The sequence below is a fragment of the Pleurodeles waltl genome, chromosome 8 (assembly GCF_031143425.1).
Source record: "Pleurodeles waltl isolate 20211129_DDA chromosome 8, aPleWal1.hap1.20221129, whole genome shotgun sequence".
Taxonomy (NCBI): domain Eukaryota; kingdom Metazoa; phylum Chordata; class Amphibia; order Caudata; family Salamandridae; genus Pleurodeles; species Pleurodeles waltl.
Window position 1 is genome coordinate 634298903 of NC_090447.1, and position 16604 is coordinate 634315506.

General features: G+C 44.7%; 1 protein-coding gene across 2 annotated transcripts in view; it reads left to right on the forward strand.

The window, feature by feature from the left end:
• SMS (spermine synthase) overlaps positions 1–16604 on the forward strand; it is a 679013-nt gene that overhangs the window by 329825 nt on the left and 332584 nt on the right. For both annotated transcript variants that reach the window (XM_069204737.1, XM_069204738.1), the window contains exon 5: positions 6873–7048. In XM_069204737.1, the coding sequence (XP_069060838.1) occupies positions 6873–7048 (176 nt within the window). The remainder of the gene's footprint in view (positions 1–6872; positions 7049–16604) is intronic.

Consider the following 16604-nt stretch of genomic DNA (forward strand, 5'->3'; position numbering starts at 1 on the left):
TTTTGCAAGTGCAGAAGTTTTGTTTGGTAAATAGTTTTTCTTAATAAAAATAGAAAACAACATATTACTAGAAAAGCCATTGGGATAAAATTAAGATGATGCATACATTTGCTGATGGCTGTCCCTCCTAGATTGCTTTTGATACGAATCTCCTGCAAGCATTAGGATCAAATTGATCAAGTGTGTTTAAATTCTAAAGTGTGTTTAAGAATGCCTTCTGTCCACGAGGGCAGAGCAGAGTAAAAAATAAATTAATTTAAAAAAAAACACGCTGAACCGCAGGTCACCACAAGGGCATTTTTCAAAAAGTTGTAAACTTTTGCACAGATGGTTTTGTAATCATTTTTTTTTTTTTTTTTTTTTTACTTTTAGAAGATCCTGCCATGTGATGACTTGGGTCCAGGTCCCCATAGCGCATACAAGGCCCCACAACGTGAGTGTGTTATCACACCCTAGTTCCTACCTTGATAGTAACACAAACACTCTCTCTCTCTTTTTCGTAAACATTTTTAAGCAGACTATGAATTAAGCCTTACTAAGGAGTGTAGAAGGGACAGTGTTCTTCGGAGTGTCTCAGCCAGCAAAGTTCTAATCTTTTGACCACTTTTTTTCTGGAGTTTCTCAGTTAAATACTGGTACTCTTTTCCTTCTGACATCTTTTTGAAAACCTCTATCTGCATATTCCAGCCTCTTGTCTTTCCACTTCAGCACCCTCTTTTTATTATCTCATTCACGAGGCCTTGCGTCTCTTTTCCCTCATTCCCCTACACCCAACACAGGCATAGGGGAACCAGTCGTCCCGAATTCGCCGGGACTTAACCAGTTTTTCACCAGCTGTCCCGGAAGATACTGTCAAATTTAGTTGGTGTCCCAGTTTTTTAAGAGGCACATTTTTATGTGTTCCAAAACAAGGTTAGTTAGCAGAGGTTATGAGACAGCAATATGATTAACATGTACGATACTGGGTTTCAAAACAGCATTTTATTTATTTTCTTAATACATATGCTGTGTTTCTGTGCTGATGAGCGCTGTCATTCTGTGGCGCAAGTTTGCTGTAAAATTGTAGACCTCATTTTTGTGAAATGTCCCGGTTTTGTTTTTTAAATTGTAGTCACACTACACATGCACTCACCTATATGCACCGCGTTTACTTAAATTTTCGCCATGTTAGTGTTTTGACAGCTGTGTTCCTCCATCACACCCTTCTGCATACATTCACATTTACAATGAGGACACATCAGCATTTCTCTATACGCTCTGCAGAGAGACCAAGAATGAGATGAATGTTTATTCAAACCCTGTTATGTCCCACTGACATGGAACTATGAGAACTTTACACTATCTTCGGCCGGAGCTCCACAGCTCGGAATCGCAGCCCATTAGAAAAACTCATCCATAACTTGAACTCACACAGACCTATATATGCGACTCTTTTCACAGCATGCACTGTACCTGGATAATGGGTTGCATGAAAGAAACTCGCCATTGGAATAGTCGAATATTCTTAGGGAACTTAAAGAGGAAGTAAACCATGAAATGTTATTAGGAACAACATTGCTGTTCTCAGGCTTTGAGACTCTTTTTGCTGGGTGCAGCTGTCGCCTGGTGGTGGGGCACAAAGGGGAACCACGACAATTAAAGATAGGCACCTGCTCCAAGTCCGCCCCACCTCCATTTCGCTGTCACTATCGTCATCTTTGAACGAAGCTTTCACACACTTACTCTGCTGCCATACTGTTTTACACTCTTACAAGGTATCTCTGACTTCAGAGTATGGCCCTGAGAATGTGGTGTTTCATAAGTGGACCTTTTCAAATACTTGGACCTGATTTAGAGTTGGAAGAAGTGCCAAATCTTGAAGGAACCCCCCTGTGGAGTTTCAGAATGGGAAGTACCTCTTCCTCTACAAATCTTTGTGTTTTTGTCCTCTGAACTCTAAATTAGGTCTCTTCTTTGTGCTATTATATAAATTAGAATTAGAATGCTGGAAGTATAAGAGCAGAAATTTGCACATTCCTTCCAACATTTGAAAACAACGGAGCCTTCTCTGCTTTTCTGCTGTTGGTGTAAAACTGATTATTTTGAGCTAGTACAGGGCAAATAAGACATTTAGACCCCAGTTCTGAGAAAGGTGGATACATGTTCGGGGATACTGTGTGACTGAAAATAATGCTTCCCGCTTGTATCCCTGCACCAGAATCTGGTTAGTACGAGTTAATCCGCCATGGAATGGGACATAACAATGCAGACTGTCCTGCCAGGTGCAATTCCACGTGAAATTCCCAATTCCATGGCGACCGATGATCCCTTTTTTCACCTTCTTTAAGCAGTTGATAAATGGGGTTAAGGATGCCATTGCTGGGTAGGGGTGGTGAATTTATCTGAGTGCAGGAGAGTATGCAGCCTGGTATGGTAGAATATTCTGTGCTCAACTTTTGCAATAAAAAGTAGTTAGTGGTAAGTGCACCAGTATTAAAAAAAAAAAAAAAAAAAAAAAAGGACATAAATCAAAGGGTAGCTTGTTCCCTGCCCTCTTAATCCAAATTCTGACAATCATTTGATATGACTTTGTATGCCTTTTGTTTTATTTGACGTTGGGTGACACCTGCTTTTTAATAACAAACATTTTTAAATTACTTAAGTCTAAATATTTGCCACAATTAAACAATTCCTTCATAGAGGCAGCAGAATCAAACATAGCTTTGTGATTTGATAATGTTCAGCTATTTGCAAGCCTCCCAGAATATCCTACAAGGAGAAAGCTGCCTGACTCCCATAGACCCGCTCTTTTGCCCTAAGAGCTAGGCACTCTAAAATCTGTTTGATCAGGGAAAAGCTGCCTGTAGTAAATTCATTTTTTGATGGCAGGAAATGTTATCTATATGAATTTTAGAGTTCCAAATCGATTACACTATAATGTTTTCCTTTAGTCATCAGTTCCCACACAGATTTGTTGGAGATCTATTCTAGCACCTTATTGCACTCCTACAAAAGCAATGCATTTCAGGAATTTTACTCATTTGTGATATTCACAAATCCTCCCAATTTCTGTGTGTATCAACTATAGATCTAATATATGGTTCTCTCAGATTACCACTTAATTACTTGTTTGTGGCCAAATATATTATTGAATGTTTTCGGAGCTTGGTTATTCTCAAAAGTTACAAAAGGCTACCCATAATTTGTATGATACAATTAATCTCTTTTTCGTAGACTACCCCTGTCTCATTTCGGTCTCCTGCATATGACCGTAAAATGAAAATTCCCTAGTACTTCTAGTTCAGCCATGTTCCAATTCGTTTAGTGCCCCTTACAAAACTGCTTAGATTGTCACTGGTCTGGACAGATTTGTCTGGATAAAGTCCCTATCAGTTACTCATAGAACAGGGCAAAGGCTCTACTTCTCACTAGGCAGGGGAGCAGTTTCTGATAGAGACTTGTAGCCATAAATTGCTCACTTTTTGAATATTTCCTGATGCGTCAAACTTTATCTGAATTGTTTCAATAATACCTCTGCAAGCCTGTAGGTGGTGTCATGCGGCCCACACTGATGTGCTTTGCCTATACGCACACCATTCCTGCATGCTGACATCAAATTTTGCTTAAAATTTACAGTGTGCAATCGACTGTCATTCACGTTTGCCAAGAAGTTTCAGGGGCAGCATCATGGCGGTCGATCTCACTACCGGAGTCAGTTGACTTCAGAGTCATTCCCGCAACTGGTTCTGGCACAACCAGAGTTTCCCGGGCCATCTGCAACATCAGAAAAAAATTGAAGAGTCCCAGGAGGCCATGTTCCGACTCTTCAGATCCTTGCCAACTCCCTCTAGCGTACCTTTGGGCCCCCCAAGGAGGTAGCAGGCTCTTCCTTGGCGCCAGCTAGACTCTAGAGCCGATTCTGACCCCACTTATAGCGCAAGTCCACACCAGTTCCTGGAACTTAGATCTTAGATGCTGGTGTTGAATCCATCAATGCCGGATGAGGGGATACCTATAGTACTCTCTGACTCAGTTGGTGTCTGTCAGACCACTGTTGAGGAGCTGCTTCCTCCACTTGATCTTCTGCCTCCACAAGGGACTACACATACCCTACACTAACTTTTTGCCAGGGACTCGAGCAACGATTACAGAGTGAGTGGTGAGTTAATTCCGTCCTAACATGGGGACAACTGGCCCAATGGATTACAGGAGGCTAATGATCTTGATACATCCTCTGAAAATGATCTTCTTTCACCCCCTAACGCAGCCACCAAAGAATCCGCTTTCCATGCCTAGTCCTTGACCCACAGCTCCCCACCTTGGGGGTTAAAACTAGTGTGCTGATGGTAGTCCTTAACCTGGGACAAACTTCTTCCTAGCCCCTTCTGGCATTCAGTAAAATATTATCAGATAACTTGTTGGGAGCCTGGGCCAAACCTTTCTCTGAACCCCCAGTCAACAGACAAGTAGTGACAATCCATTGCCCTGCCCCAGGAACCCTGCATTCCTGTCTCAGCACCACACCTCTGAAAGTTTATCAGTGCAGGTGTCCACGAGCACATTTAACCCCAACACTTTTCTGACTACCCCCACCCTCTGATAAAGAGTCCAAACTGGTAGAAACATTTGGGAAGCAAGTTTTTTCTTCCTCCAAATTGGCTCTCCCTTCAGTAGATGACAGCTACCTCCTGTAACACTATTCTCATGCCCTTTTGGACTTGGTTGATAAGATCCTCCCTGTTATACTCGAAGATCTCTGGCCTGTCCTTGTCCAGGCCAGGCAAGAAAGGTGTGATGGGTTTGAAATTACCTATTCATACATGGCTGCATTCAACCAATTTCTCGGCGATGTCCACTCCTCCCTTGTGGACATGCTCTCAGATGGGATTTCCCTGTTTGTTGCTATGGTTAATTCTGCTTTAGAGTGATTCAAAGAGAGCAGGGCCACTGCATTCTCTCTGTGCTTATCTACCCCACCTCACCAACTGCACCAACAATATTACTCCTTTCACTGCTTTGTTAGAGTTGTCTGATATTCCCAGCCTGAGCAAGGAACCCAGTTGTTTTGCGTTTGAGGTGTCCACTTTCTCCTCGGTCAAGGTCAGTGGGCTAGTCAATCCACTACCTGCCAAATGCCAACCAAAACCCCTTCCCCCAATAGCACATTTGCTAAACCTCTTTAGCGTGCCCATAGGGGAGCACGGACACTCAGTGGGAGATAGGATCCTACAGTTTTTACAGGATTGGCGGTCCATTTAACTATAGACAAGTAGGTTTGCAGATCGTTTGCAAGGGATACACCTTACCCTTCTTCTCTTCTCTAATGCACCACCCACCATCCAAACAACAACTGATGTAGGACTATCTGTCCGTTTTGCGGCAGGAAGCACAAGCTTTTTTGGCCACGGAGGTTATCAACAGATTGTCTGTGCCAGAAGAAGGCCGTTGTTTCTACTCCCACTACTTTTTGGTGCCCAAAAAGGACGAAGGCCTTTGTACAGTTCTAGACCTGTGTTTGTTCAGGTTCTTCCTCTGCCTGGTATCTATTCAAAAGGATAGGAATCTGCAGCTAGAAGTCTTTACCAGAAGAACAAATTAGTTACTTGTGGTAATGATCTTTCGGATTAATACTCTATCAAGCACCAGATTCCTCATCAATCATCCACATGGATCACATCATTTTGTTTTCGGGCCTCTGTATTTTGGGGCTTATACACGCTCAAAAGTAACTGACGTCAGTTTGCGGGAGTGACACCCATATAGACCCGGCACATCATTTCCAGAGTTGAGCAGTGCAGCTGCACAGTGCCACCTACTGGTGCCCAGAGATAATATTGAAAAGTTTCAAGATCCAGTCTGTCTCTGGGGATATATTCAAAAGGTGAGGAATCTACGGCCAGATAGTCTGTACCAGAAAGAGCGTTACCAAATGTAAGTAACTTGTTCTTCTCATCTTTACCTAAAGCATGAAAAGTTGGTTGTGCAAAACCTCAAGAATAATCATTATTGTTAGCTCTGAGTAGATCCATACTTAGGGTCTCACAGATGCGTGATAACTATGTTGCAGTTGTCTTTATTTATTTATCTTTTGTCCCATGAATGCAGCAGTTGGAATTTTTGGCTAAGATTTGTAAATTTATAAATTGTTTACCCAATATGTATTTGAATGCAATTTCTGAATCCATTATTCCTAACAATACAGTAGATAAGCCAAAGGAATCTCTTCACCATCATGATGTCCATTTCCTCAATATCTTGTTCCAGGACTTCTGCATCATCTGCATTTTATTATTTGCGAACGAATATTTCTTTTAACGCTCCAACAAGCATTGGGTCTTACTTTATTTCTGTGACCCAAGTGATGGGGGATTAAATCTAGACATAGAGTTTTTTTTGGGGGGGGAGGGGCTGGACTGATTGAGCATTAATGTGCACTGCACCAGACTCGCACGTTTCCAAAATTGTGAGTTCTTAGATCGTCTTCCAATTTTCCCATAGCAAATGTGTTTTGTAGATAGTGCAAATTAGGGAGTTCTAGATGTGGTTTCCCCTCCCCTTGTCCCTCAGGGGTTGCTTGCTCCTAACCGCCCGCCCTCCCTTGCCTGTGTTATTTGCCCTCAACCGCCCTCCCTCATCCATGTTATGGTTAAATTGTACCCTATATTTTATTATTTGAATTGTTTTCAGTAGCAAAAATATTTTTTTTCCTCTTTGGAATGATAGACACTGCCTTTAATTGTGACAATTTTTTTTTTTTTTTTTTACTTGCTAACTATTAATTATGTTGCTGAGAACGGGTTGTATTTTTTGTTTGCATAGTAATGTTACGGGTAAGGCCAATTAACATTCGAATAATGGCTTCCTATAGCTGATAGTTATTCCTTGCATTTCAGATTACCAGCCCTTATTCGAGGGGGGGAAGTTGACAGATACTGGCCCTCAGCGGATGGACGTCTGGCTGAGTACGACATTGACAAAGTTCTATTTGATAAAGAGTCACCTTTTCAGGACATCAAGATTTTGCATTCAAAGCAGTATGGGAATATTCTTATTCTTAATGGTGATGTCAGTAAGTACTATCTTATTAAACATAAATTATGAAAGTGCATTTTTGAAATTAGCTTTGCACAATTCCTGTGCTGAGTGCCGGAATGTAATAGTAGCTGGAAACAAAAAAGATGGCTTCTGCAATTGAAGTGAAATTGTAATTTGCATCTTGGTTTCAAAATTGGCAAACTGATCCCTGGTGGTAGAGGAGGCACTTCATACATTTTGAGGAAAACCGTAAATCTGTAAGTATATTCTTATTCAGAAGTCCATTTTTATTGAAGGGTTTTGAGGCAGACAGCCCACTATCTTCTGCATTATCAGTGGTGTTTTTGTAGGGCCTTAAAAAGTTTTTGCCCACGTCTTTCTGCTTGTGTTCAGATGTTTTAATCTGCATTATGCTGTGAAAATGCATTTTTTTCTGCAAATCTAAAGCGATGGTCTATGTTGGGGTGGATGGTGTCCACTCCTCAGTCCATCATTACCTAAGGGAGTGTGGGAGGTAGGATTGGTTATAAGAGTTTAACATATTGTCAGAACCCCATTCAGGGGGCTTAGGGCACACAGGTGTTACTGGGCCCAACAAAGGTGGTCGGGACCTTTTACCCCTAATGTCCCAGGGCTCAACCTAATATGAATCCTACTAAACTGGGCCAACCAACCCCTTCTGCAACTGATTCTCAGTTGGGAAGCGTAGCTCGGGCAGTCAAGGCTCCTTCAAGGGAAGTTCAGATAGAGACCATCGAACTCAAATCATAACTCAATGTGTTGTCAGCGTGACAATAAATAAACGTCCAGTCAAATTCTTGTTTTTGTATAAGAAGTATTTTAATTCTAACTCTACACATGCAAAGGTAAACTAAATTTAAAAATCAACAACACAATCCCCTTGAGTTTGGGGCTCTTGTAGTAGTCGGACCACTCCCTGTCCTGAAACTTCTAATTCTGGCTTCCCATCCGAAGGTGCCTAATGTTATTCCCCATTCACTCCTGGTGGCATCCAGGAATTTTAAACTAATGGGCTGAAATCAAGTGTTTCTCTCTTGGACTCTGCAAGTAAGTTCAGTTTTTAAAGAATAGGGATTAGTAGCACCAATGTTGGTATGTCCCTTGGGCCCCAAAGGCCCAGTTCTTGGCTTACCAGCTCCAGCGGCCTAGTACCCTGCGGTGGTGCAGCACAGTCCTTTTCTTGATCCACAGAGTCAAGCTGCTCGCAGTTACTCACAGCAGCACCTGGCAAGCACTGACTCTGTTCCCTGAGCCAGGCTATCTATGGATTTCAGATAGGTGAGTTTCTCCAGCTGTCATGTGGTATGTCTTTTCTCCCTTGGCAGAGGGTGGTTTCCTTGATCAACGGGGTACCATGGCTGCAGTCCTCAAGATGTTGAGTTCCACCTTGTCCTCTGGCAGTGACTCAGACCACTCTGCCTCAACGTCTCCAGCGGGTCCCATCGGGCATACGGGATCGCCGCTCCGGCCTTCACACTCTGGGCACGTTGGCCGCATTTGGATGGTCACAGCGGCTCCTCCCAGAATACAGGGTTGCCAAGCCACTTCAGCACAACGACAATAGTCCAGTTGGTACAGAGATAGGTAGCTCCCGCCAAAGGCTTTGATCTACGCAACAGCGGCCCTTTCTGGCATACGGGGTGCTAAGTCAGTGTAATACACGAGCAGCATCCCAATTGGTGCAGGGATGTGTTTCTTCCACCATAGGCTTTGAACCAAGCAACAGTGGGTGCTTCTGGCTTCGGGGTTGCTTAGTCAATGAAGCACATGGGCAACAGCCTGATCGGTGCAGAGACAAATTTTTCCCACCGCAGGCTTTGATCCAGGCAATGGCAGGCCGTACTAGCCTGTGAAGTTGCCAAGTTAATGTAGCAAACGGACAACAGCCCACCGGTGTGGAGACAGGTTTCTCCCACCACAGGCTTCGACAATCAGCGACGCCCCCTCTCGGCATACAGAGTTGCCCAATTCATTAGGCATATGGGGCAGTGGCCAAATCAGTGCAGGGAGCAGGTTTCTCCCACCGTGCTTCTGTATCTCCATTCACGGTGGAAAACCACAAACTAACTCCTAACTCGAGGAGGTTGAGTGGTCAGATTGATAAAACTGGTGGGAAAGTTAGTCAGCATTCACATGACTCGATCTGGCACTGTGCTGTACAGCAAAGTCTAACCCTTGCAATGAAATCAGTCAATCAGTATTTGTTGAGCACAACTTAAAACCCCGAGGGTTATCCAAGCACTGGGGTATGGAGAGCCTTAGTCAAAGAGCCAGGTCTTTAGTTCCCTCCTGAAGTCAGTGAGAGAGAGGGAAGTTTTGGAAATGGAGGGGAGGTCATTCCAGGACTTGGTGGTGAGGTAGGAGAAAGAATTACCTCCACTGCGGCTCCTCCGGATGTTGAGGATGTGTGTGAGGGATGAAGATCGGAAGTATCGGGTAGGCTGGTGGAGAGTTAGGCGGTGGTTGAGGTAAGAGGTTCCGGTGTTGTGGAGGTCCTTGCAGGTGTGGGTGAGGAGTTAAACTGGCATCTCTTCCTGACTGGGAGCCAGTGGAGGTTTCAGGGGTGGGGAGTGAGGCTGGCCTGTTTGGGGAGGTTGAGGATGAGTGTGGCCGTGGCATTCTGTATGGTCTGAAGTTTGATGAGGTGAGTGGTGGTTTCAGTGTAGAGTGCATTTCCGTAGTCCAGTCAGCTGATGACAGGGCCCCGAGTCACTGTTTTCATGGTGCTGATGGAAATCCATCTGAAAATCTTACAAAGCATGTGAAGGGTGTGGAAGTAGGAGGCTACTGCATTACACTGCCATAACATGGAGAGTTGGTTGTCCAGGATGATGCAGAGGTTGCGGGTGTGGTTGGGTGTGAAGGAAGGACCGAGTGCTGGGACCACCAGGTGCAGTCTAAGGGGGAGATGTTGTTTCCAAAGATGAGAACGTCTGACTTGTCTGTGTTGAGTTTTAGGCTGGTGAATCTCATTCAGTGAGTAACTTTGGTGATGGCATTCTGGAAGTTGCGTCTAGTGGTGGCAGTGTCTTCGAGAGGGAGAGGTTTAGTGGGGTGTCTGCAACAGAGATGATGTTGATACTGATATCGGCCAATGAGGGTCATGTAGTTGTTGAAGAGGGTGGGGCTGAGAAACAGTCCCTGGGGGACTCAGCAGACAATGTTTTTTGGGTTTGGGTGTAAAAGGAGGAAGGTGGATGCTTTGTGTTTATCATGAGATGAAGGGCGAGATGCACTTGAGGGCATCTCCTCTGATGCCGATGTGGTGGAGCATGGCGTGAGGGTGTGGTTTGATATGGTGTTAAAGGCCGCTAAGAAGTTGAGGAGGATAAGGGCAGCTAACTCGCCACAGTCAAGGATGGCTCTGATGTCAGTTGCAGCTATCAAGTCAGTCTCCTTGCTGTAGTTAGAGCGGAAACCTGACTGGGTGGGGTCGAGTAGATTGTTTTCTTCCAGGCAGTCGGTCAGTTGGTGGTTGATGGCTTTCTCCAGGACCTTGAACGGGAAAGGGAGCAGTGTAATAGGCCGCTAGTTCTTGAGCTCGCTGGGTTGGGCAAAGGGCTTCTTTAGCAGGGGTTTCACCTTGGTGTGTTTCAGAAAGTGGCAGTAGTGATTGAGGAGTTGAGGATGGTGGTGAGTGTGCTGCCGATTTCCTTCTGTCCTAGGTTGAAGATGTGGTGGGGGCAGGGATCACTCAGAGCTCCGGAGTGTATGGAGGTCATGATTGCTCTGGTGATGGATGTGGTGAGAGGAGTCCAGTCGGTGAGGTGGCTGTGGGAGTTGATGGTGAGAGTGAAGAAGTGGTTGAAGTTGGAGGGCTGTTGGTCAAAGTTGCTGTACATGTCTGCTATCTTGTGCAAGTGTGTCCACAAGGGTGTTGCAGAGGGCTTGAGTGGGACGGATTGTGGTCTCAGTAGAGGAAGGGTGAGAGACTTCTTTGATGCTAAAGAGTTCTTTCGTGTGGTTGGTGCTTGCCCCTAAGTGGATGGTTAGGTCATCCTTTTTGGCTTCCTTGAGGTGGTGGTACTTGCTGAGGGTTACTTTAAACTTGGTGTTGTTTGAGGGGGGTCTTGTAGACGTGCCATGGTCTGGCTAGGTGTTTGCATTCTCGTTTGAGGGCCCTGAGTTCGGGGTTAACCAGCTGGCTAGTTTGGTGTGTCTTCTGGTGCTAGCCTTTTCTGGCGGAAACAGTGTTGATGCATTTGGAGATCCAGTCGGAGACGCTTTGGATGTTTGTCTGGAGGTTGTCGGAAATGTGTGGTGTTGGTTGGGAGGGCGGCCGTCCAGCTGGGTTTGGTGATTTTGCACCAGTGTGCAGGGGTGAGGGCTGTGGTGCTGTGCCATGGTGAGCCTGCAATGGTGAAGTGGACGATGCAGTGGTCCGACCAGTTGAGTTCAGTGGTGTGGCTGAATGTGATTCTGTCGCTTGGCCGTAAATATTGGGTCAAGTATATGTCCTGTGCAGTGTGTGGGACTGGTGACTAGTTGCGTGAGTCAGATGATGCTCATGCTTTCTAGGAGTTTGGTGGAGCTGGGGTCATTGGGGTCATCTAGGCGGAAGTTCAGGTCGCAGAGGAAGATGTAGTTCCTGGAGACCATCCCAACATTTTGGAATTCTCTCCCATCATAGCCATCAACTAAGTCAGTGGTTTATGATCTGTTTGCAGGACAAATTTAATGTCAAACAAATCAGAGCAAACCTTAGGTGAGTCCCACACTAATGGAAAGCACTCCTTTTCTGTACCCGCCCAGTTATATACCCTGGTTGCCATCTCATACTAATAATGGTTACCAGACACACACTACCTTTATCATCCAGTTGAGCTGGCACCGTTCCAACTACCTTGTCAGAGGCATCCGTTTGTACAATGAAAGTCTGACTGTAGTTGGGGGCTTTCAGTAGCATATGGGGTCGCCCAGTTCACTAGGCACACAGGCAACAGGCTGATTGGTGCAGGGAACACCTTTCTCCCACCGTGCTCCTGTAACTCAGTTCACGGCAGCCCCTTCTGGCATACAGAGTTGCCAATGAAGTTCAACACACAGGCTTCAGCCCGATCAGTGCGGGCTGGATTTCCTCACACCTCTCACAGAAAGTCCTCATGCCAGGGCTCCGCGCGCTCCCTCAAATGCTCTCCTCTTCATCCCATGCACACCAGTCTTTGGGAACAGGTAGGTGCTCATGGTCCCAGGCAGGTGTTCTTGGCTTCCCTGAGTGATGTCCCCTCACCTAGCAGGGAGACTAGCAGGTTGGGACCATAGTCCTGGTCACAGACAGTGCTTTCAGAGCCTCCCCTCTGCACACAGCCCAGCTGGCTGCTAGGCAGATGACAAAGTTTGGGGTTTCAGACTCACCTTCTTATAGTTCTTTTCCAGACACAAAATGTGATTTAGTGTTTGGAGCTTTTTGAAATGGACATTTCTCCCCTTTCTTCTTCCTCCTTAAGGATGTCAGTCACAGCAGGCAGGACTCAGAAGCTGATTCACCCACACCAAGAGTGATGAGAGTGACCAGAGTTCACACCTGGATGTCAGCCTTAGTGATATGTCCATCAAAGGTTAATCCTGGGCCCTAAGCTCTTTAATTCCCTTATCAGCCCTGTCGCCCACTTCCTGAATTGTGTGCAAAGCTATTTCTTGTGTCCCGTCACTGAATCAAAGAACCCTTTAAAGTGCACAGGGAGAGCCTAGCTTCCCCTCATCCAGTGCTTGTCCTACTTAGCTTACATAATGCAGCTGCACACAACTCTGGGGGGGATTCTGCCACTCATCATGCTTTCACCAGCCAGGCCTGTGCTTTACAAAATGCAACCCAATGTCTTCCATGCCCTGTACTAGTTCAGTCACATCTGCACTTAGTGTACATTCACAACACACTTCACTGTCTAGTACTGTTGTGCTCATGTACTGTGCTACCACCAGTGCTAGTGCGCATGGTCCTTAGTAAGTAAACTTACAAGGGGACGTGTATAGGTCGATTAACCTTTTGATTCGCTTGGAGTATCCTAGCTACGGTGTAACCAATGTGCGATCAATAATTATTACACAAACCAATAAGCAAAACAGTAGTCAACATTTCATGAATAACCACCACTCAATTATACATTTTATCAATTTTATTTCCGTTTGTTACAATATTAAGTCATAATGTTAATTTTATTCTACCACTCAAGATTAATTCATTAGTGTCCACCAATAACATAATCTAATCAGAATTTGAGAAAACATACGTTCTAATGCCTTAGCATAAACTAATAACGATGAACATTTTAACATGAGTAACAGAGTTCAGCAAATCAGTCCATCAATCACTTGTCACCGTATATGTCAACATCTCAGAATCAGAACTCTACCTAATACAGATTAGCATTAGCATGTGGGACTTCATGCAAAAACAGTTTGGAACATGAATTTGAAAGACATCTAGTTAGGAGAAAACTATAACACAGCGCAGTTGGTACCTAGAAAGGAAATGCACAAAAGTAAATCAGTCATATTGTCATAGCTACCTATACACGGTATGGATCAACAACAAAGTCAGTCTTTGTCTTCAGGTCATCAATCGATCAGCAACGCGTCAGGCTCTCAAGAGCAGGAGCCCAATGACAGAATCTCGAATCTCTTCTCCCCTAATATCTCATCAATGTCGGAATAAGTTCTGAAGATTTTTCCCTCTGTCACAGCATTATATTAAAGTTGCCCAGACTGTCCCCCAATTCCTAATTGGTCAATTAGTCACCATACATGATGCTGCCCGATAGCTTTTACTTTACAAATCTATTAATTCTAATATTACGCCGTTCTCAGGGTGTCGATTGGTTCACTGTACGATGTCCTCATCTTCCGGCTCATCAGGTATCGAAAATATTACATCTTCTTCTCTAGTCACTGTCTCTATTGTTCAAGTCCTGGGAAAGTACATCCCATCTGCTTTACACAGACCTTGATACAATTTTGATTCCCTCATCTCTTGTCCGTCAGTTCATAGCAGAAAATGCTAGCTAAGCAGATTTTATTAACACAAGTAGTTCCGGGTCAGTTCAGCACATCAGCTTCTCTACATTGCATGATTATTCTGCTTCTGCCTGAGGCCTGGCAAAATTAGGCCACAACTTCGGCTAAGTTAGCCCTATAATATAATGTAAAACATATGCTGTATCTCTCAATATGACATATTACTACATTAGTATTACGCATTTTCAGCATTTTCACATATTTTTTGTCATTTTTAGTATAATTCGTGAATTTTGGTAGTCACTCTGTGGGCAGATTTTCAGACGTGCACATTATTTTTCTACATTAATTTTCTCTACAAATGTATTATTATTCAAAATGCATACACACTCATTAATACTTTTAATTAACATATCTGCTTCAGCAATCCCTCCTCTGATGACCAAATATGTAATCACATTACTTTTACCATCATTATTTTCATAATTCACTCTCCTAAGTGTTTTGTCTTCTTCTCAAATCTTCCCTATAAATTCTTTCCCTGTTTCGTTCTTCCCTCCTCTGATTATTTTTAGACCTTTTCCATTTAATCTTTTGACAAGGTTTACATGTATCCCATAATCCTAATATGCAAGCAATCACAATTAATATTCCCTGTATAATTTTTAATAATACCCCATTCCAAATGTTACTAAGCCAATTTCCCACTGAAGCAAATCCTTGTCCAACCTTTTCCCAAACACCTGGTTCCTTCAATTCTTTAAAATCCTTACTTGAGTTAGTCAGGTTAGTAATTAAGGGCCAGATGTATCAAAGGGCTTTACCCATTCTGTGTCTATGGGAAAATGCTTTAGTACCAATCACATGCTCACATATTTACAGCACCTAGCATTCCTAACTTCATTGTTTAACTCAGCCATGATCTGTAAAGAATCAAAAAGTAGAAAAAACTCTTATATAAGGTGCAGTAAAATCAAAAATAATGAAAACATTCGTTCGATGGCATATGTTGCTGCAGATACACATGTTTGGCACAGTCCGCTGCCTGGTGTTGGGCTCGGAGTATTACAAGTTGTTTTTCTTCGAAGAAGTCTTTTTGGTCACGGGACCGAAGGACTCCTCCCTCTTTGGCTCCATTGCGCATGGGCGTCGACTCCATCTTAGATTGTTTTTTTCCGCTGTCGGGTTCGGACGTATTCCTTTTCGCTCCGTGTTTCGGTTCGGAAAGTTAGTCAGAATCTCGGAAGAAAGCGTCGGTATTGTTCCGTTCGGTATCGGGATAGTTAGGTACATCGACACCGATCATCGGAAGACTTTGGGGCAGTTTCGATCCCCCATCGGGGCCTGGTCGGCCTGACCGCGTGCGACATCGAAGCCGATGGAACGGACCCCGTTTCGTTTCTGCCCAAAATGTCACAGTAAGTATCCTTATACAGATCAGCACTTGGTCTGTAACTTGTGCTTGTCCCCCGAGCACAAGGAGGATACCTGTGAAGCCTGTCGAGCCTTCCGGTCCAGAAAAACACTCCGGGACCGAAGAGCCAGGCGTCACCAAATGGCGTCCACGTCGACAAAACAACGTTTCGACGACGAAGAGGAAACATTCTCGGTTCCGGAATCAGAATCCGACGTCGAACAACAGCAACAAACTGTGAGTAAGACGTCGAAAAGTAAATCCATCGACAAACCGAAAGCCCAGGGGACGCCACTGCCAACAGGCCATGGCTCGACCCATAAATCAGGCGACCCGTCGAAGGGGCCGAAAAAGGGCACGCCCATAGCGAAGACACCCGACTCCGGTCGAGGGACCGCCATGGAGCAACCTCGGAGCCGAGAAAGCGGCTCCGAGAGACAAAAACAAGATACCGGCACCGAAAAACATCGGCACCGAGAATCCATGCCGAAAGGAACAAAAATTCTGTCGGTGCCGAAACCGAAAAAAGATTCTCTCTCAGAGGAACAAGGACTAAGTGGCCAAATGCACAAATTTGGACAAGAGCTCCAAAGTGTAGAATCGGACTACACACAAAAGAGACTGTGCATCCAGCAAGATACAGGGAAGATATCAACCCTTCCCCCAATCATGAGGAAAAGAAAGATCGGACTTCCAAAAGATGACACACAACCACAAGCCAAAGTGGTTAAAAAAGTCACGCCTCCGCCCTCTCCTCCACAGGCATCGCCGGCACAAACACCGCCACAAATGCACTCACCAGCGCAAACTACCATAAGTCATGACGATCAGGATCAAGACGCTTGGGACCTGTATGACACCCCAGTGCCGGACAATGATCCCGAGTCATACCCCACAAAGCCGTCACCGCCAGAGGACAGTACCTCATACTCGCAACTGGTGGCTAGGGCTGCAGACTTCCACAATGTCCAACTGCATTCCGATCCTATAGAGGATGATTTCTTATTTAACACCCTCTCGGCTACACATAGCCAATATCAATGTCTCCCAATGCTACCAGGGATGTTACGGCACGCAAAACAAATTTTTGAGGAGCCCGTAAAATCAAGAGCCATCACCCCAAGGGTGGATAAGAAATACAAACCACCACCCACAGACCCAGTGTTTATTACTTCGCAGTTACCACCCGACTCTGTGGTAG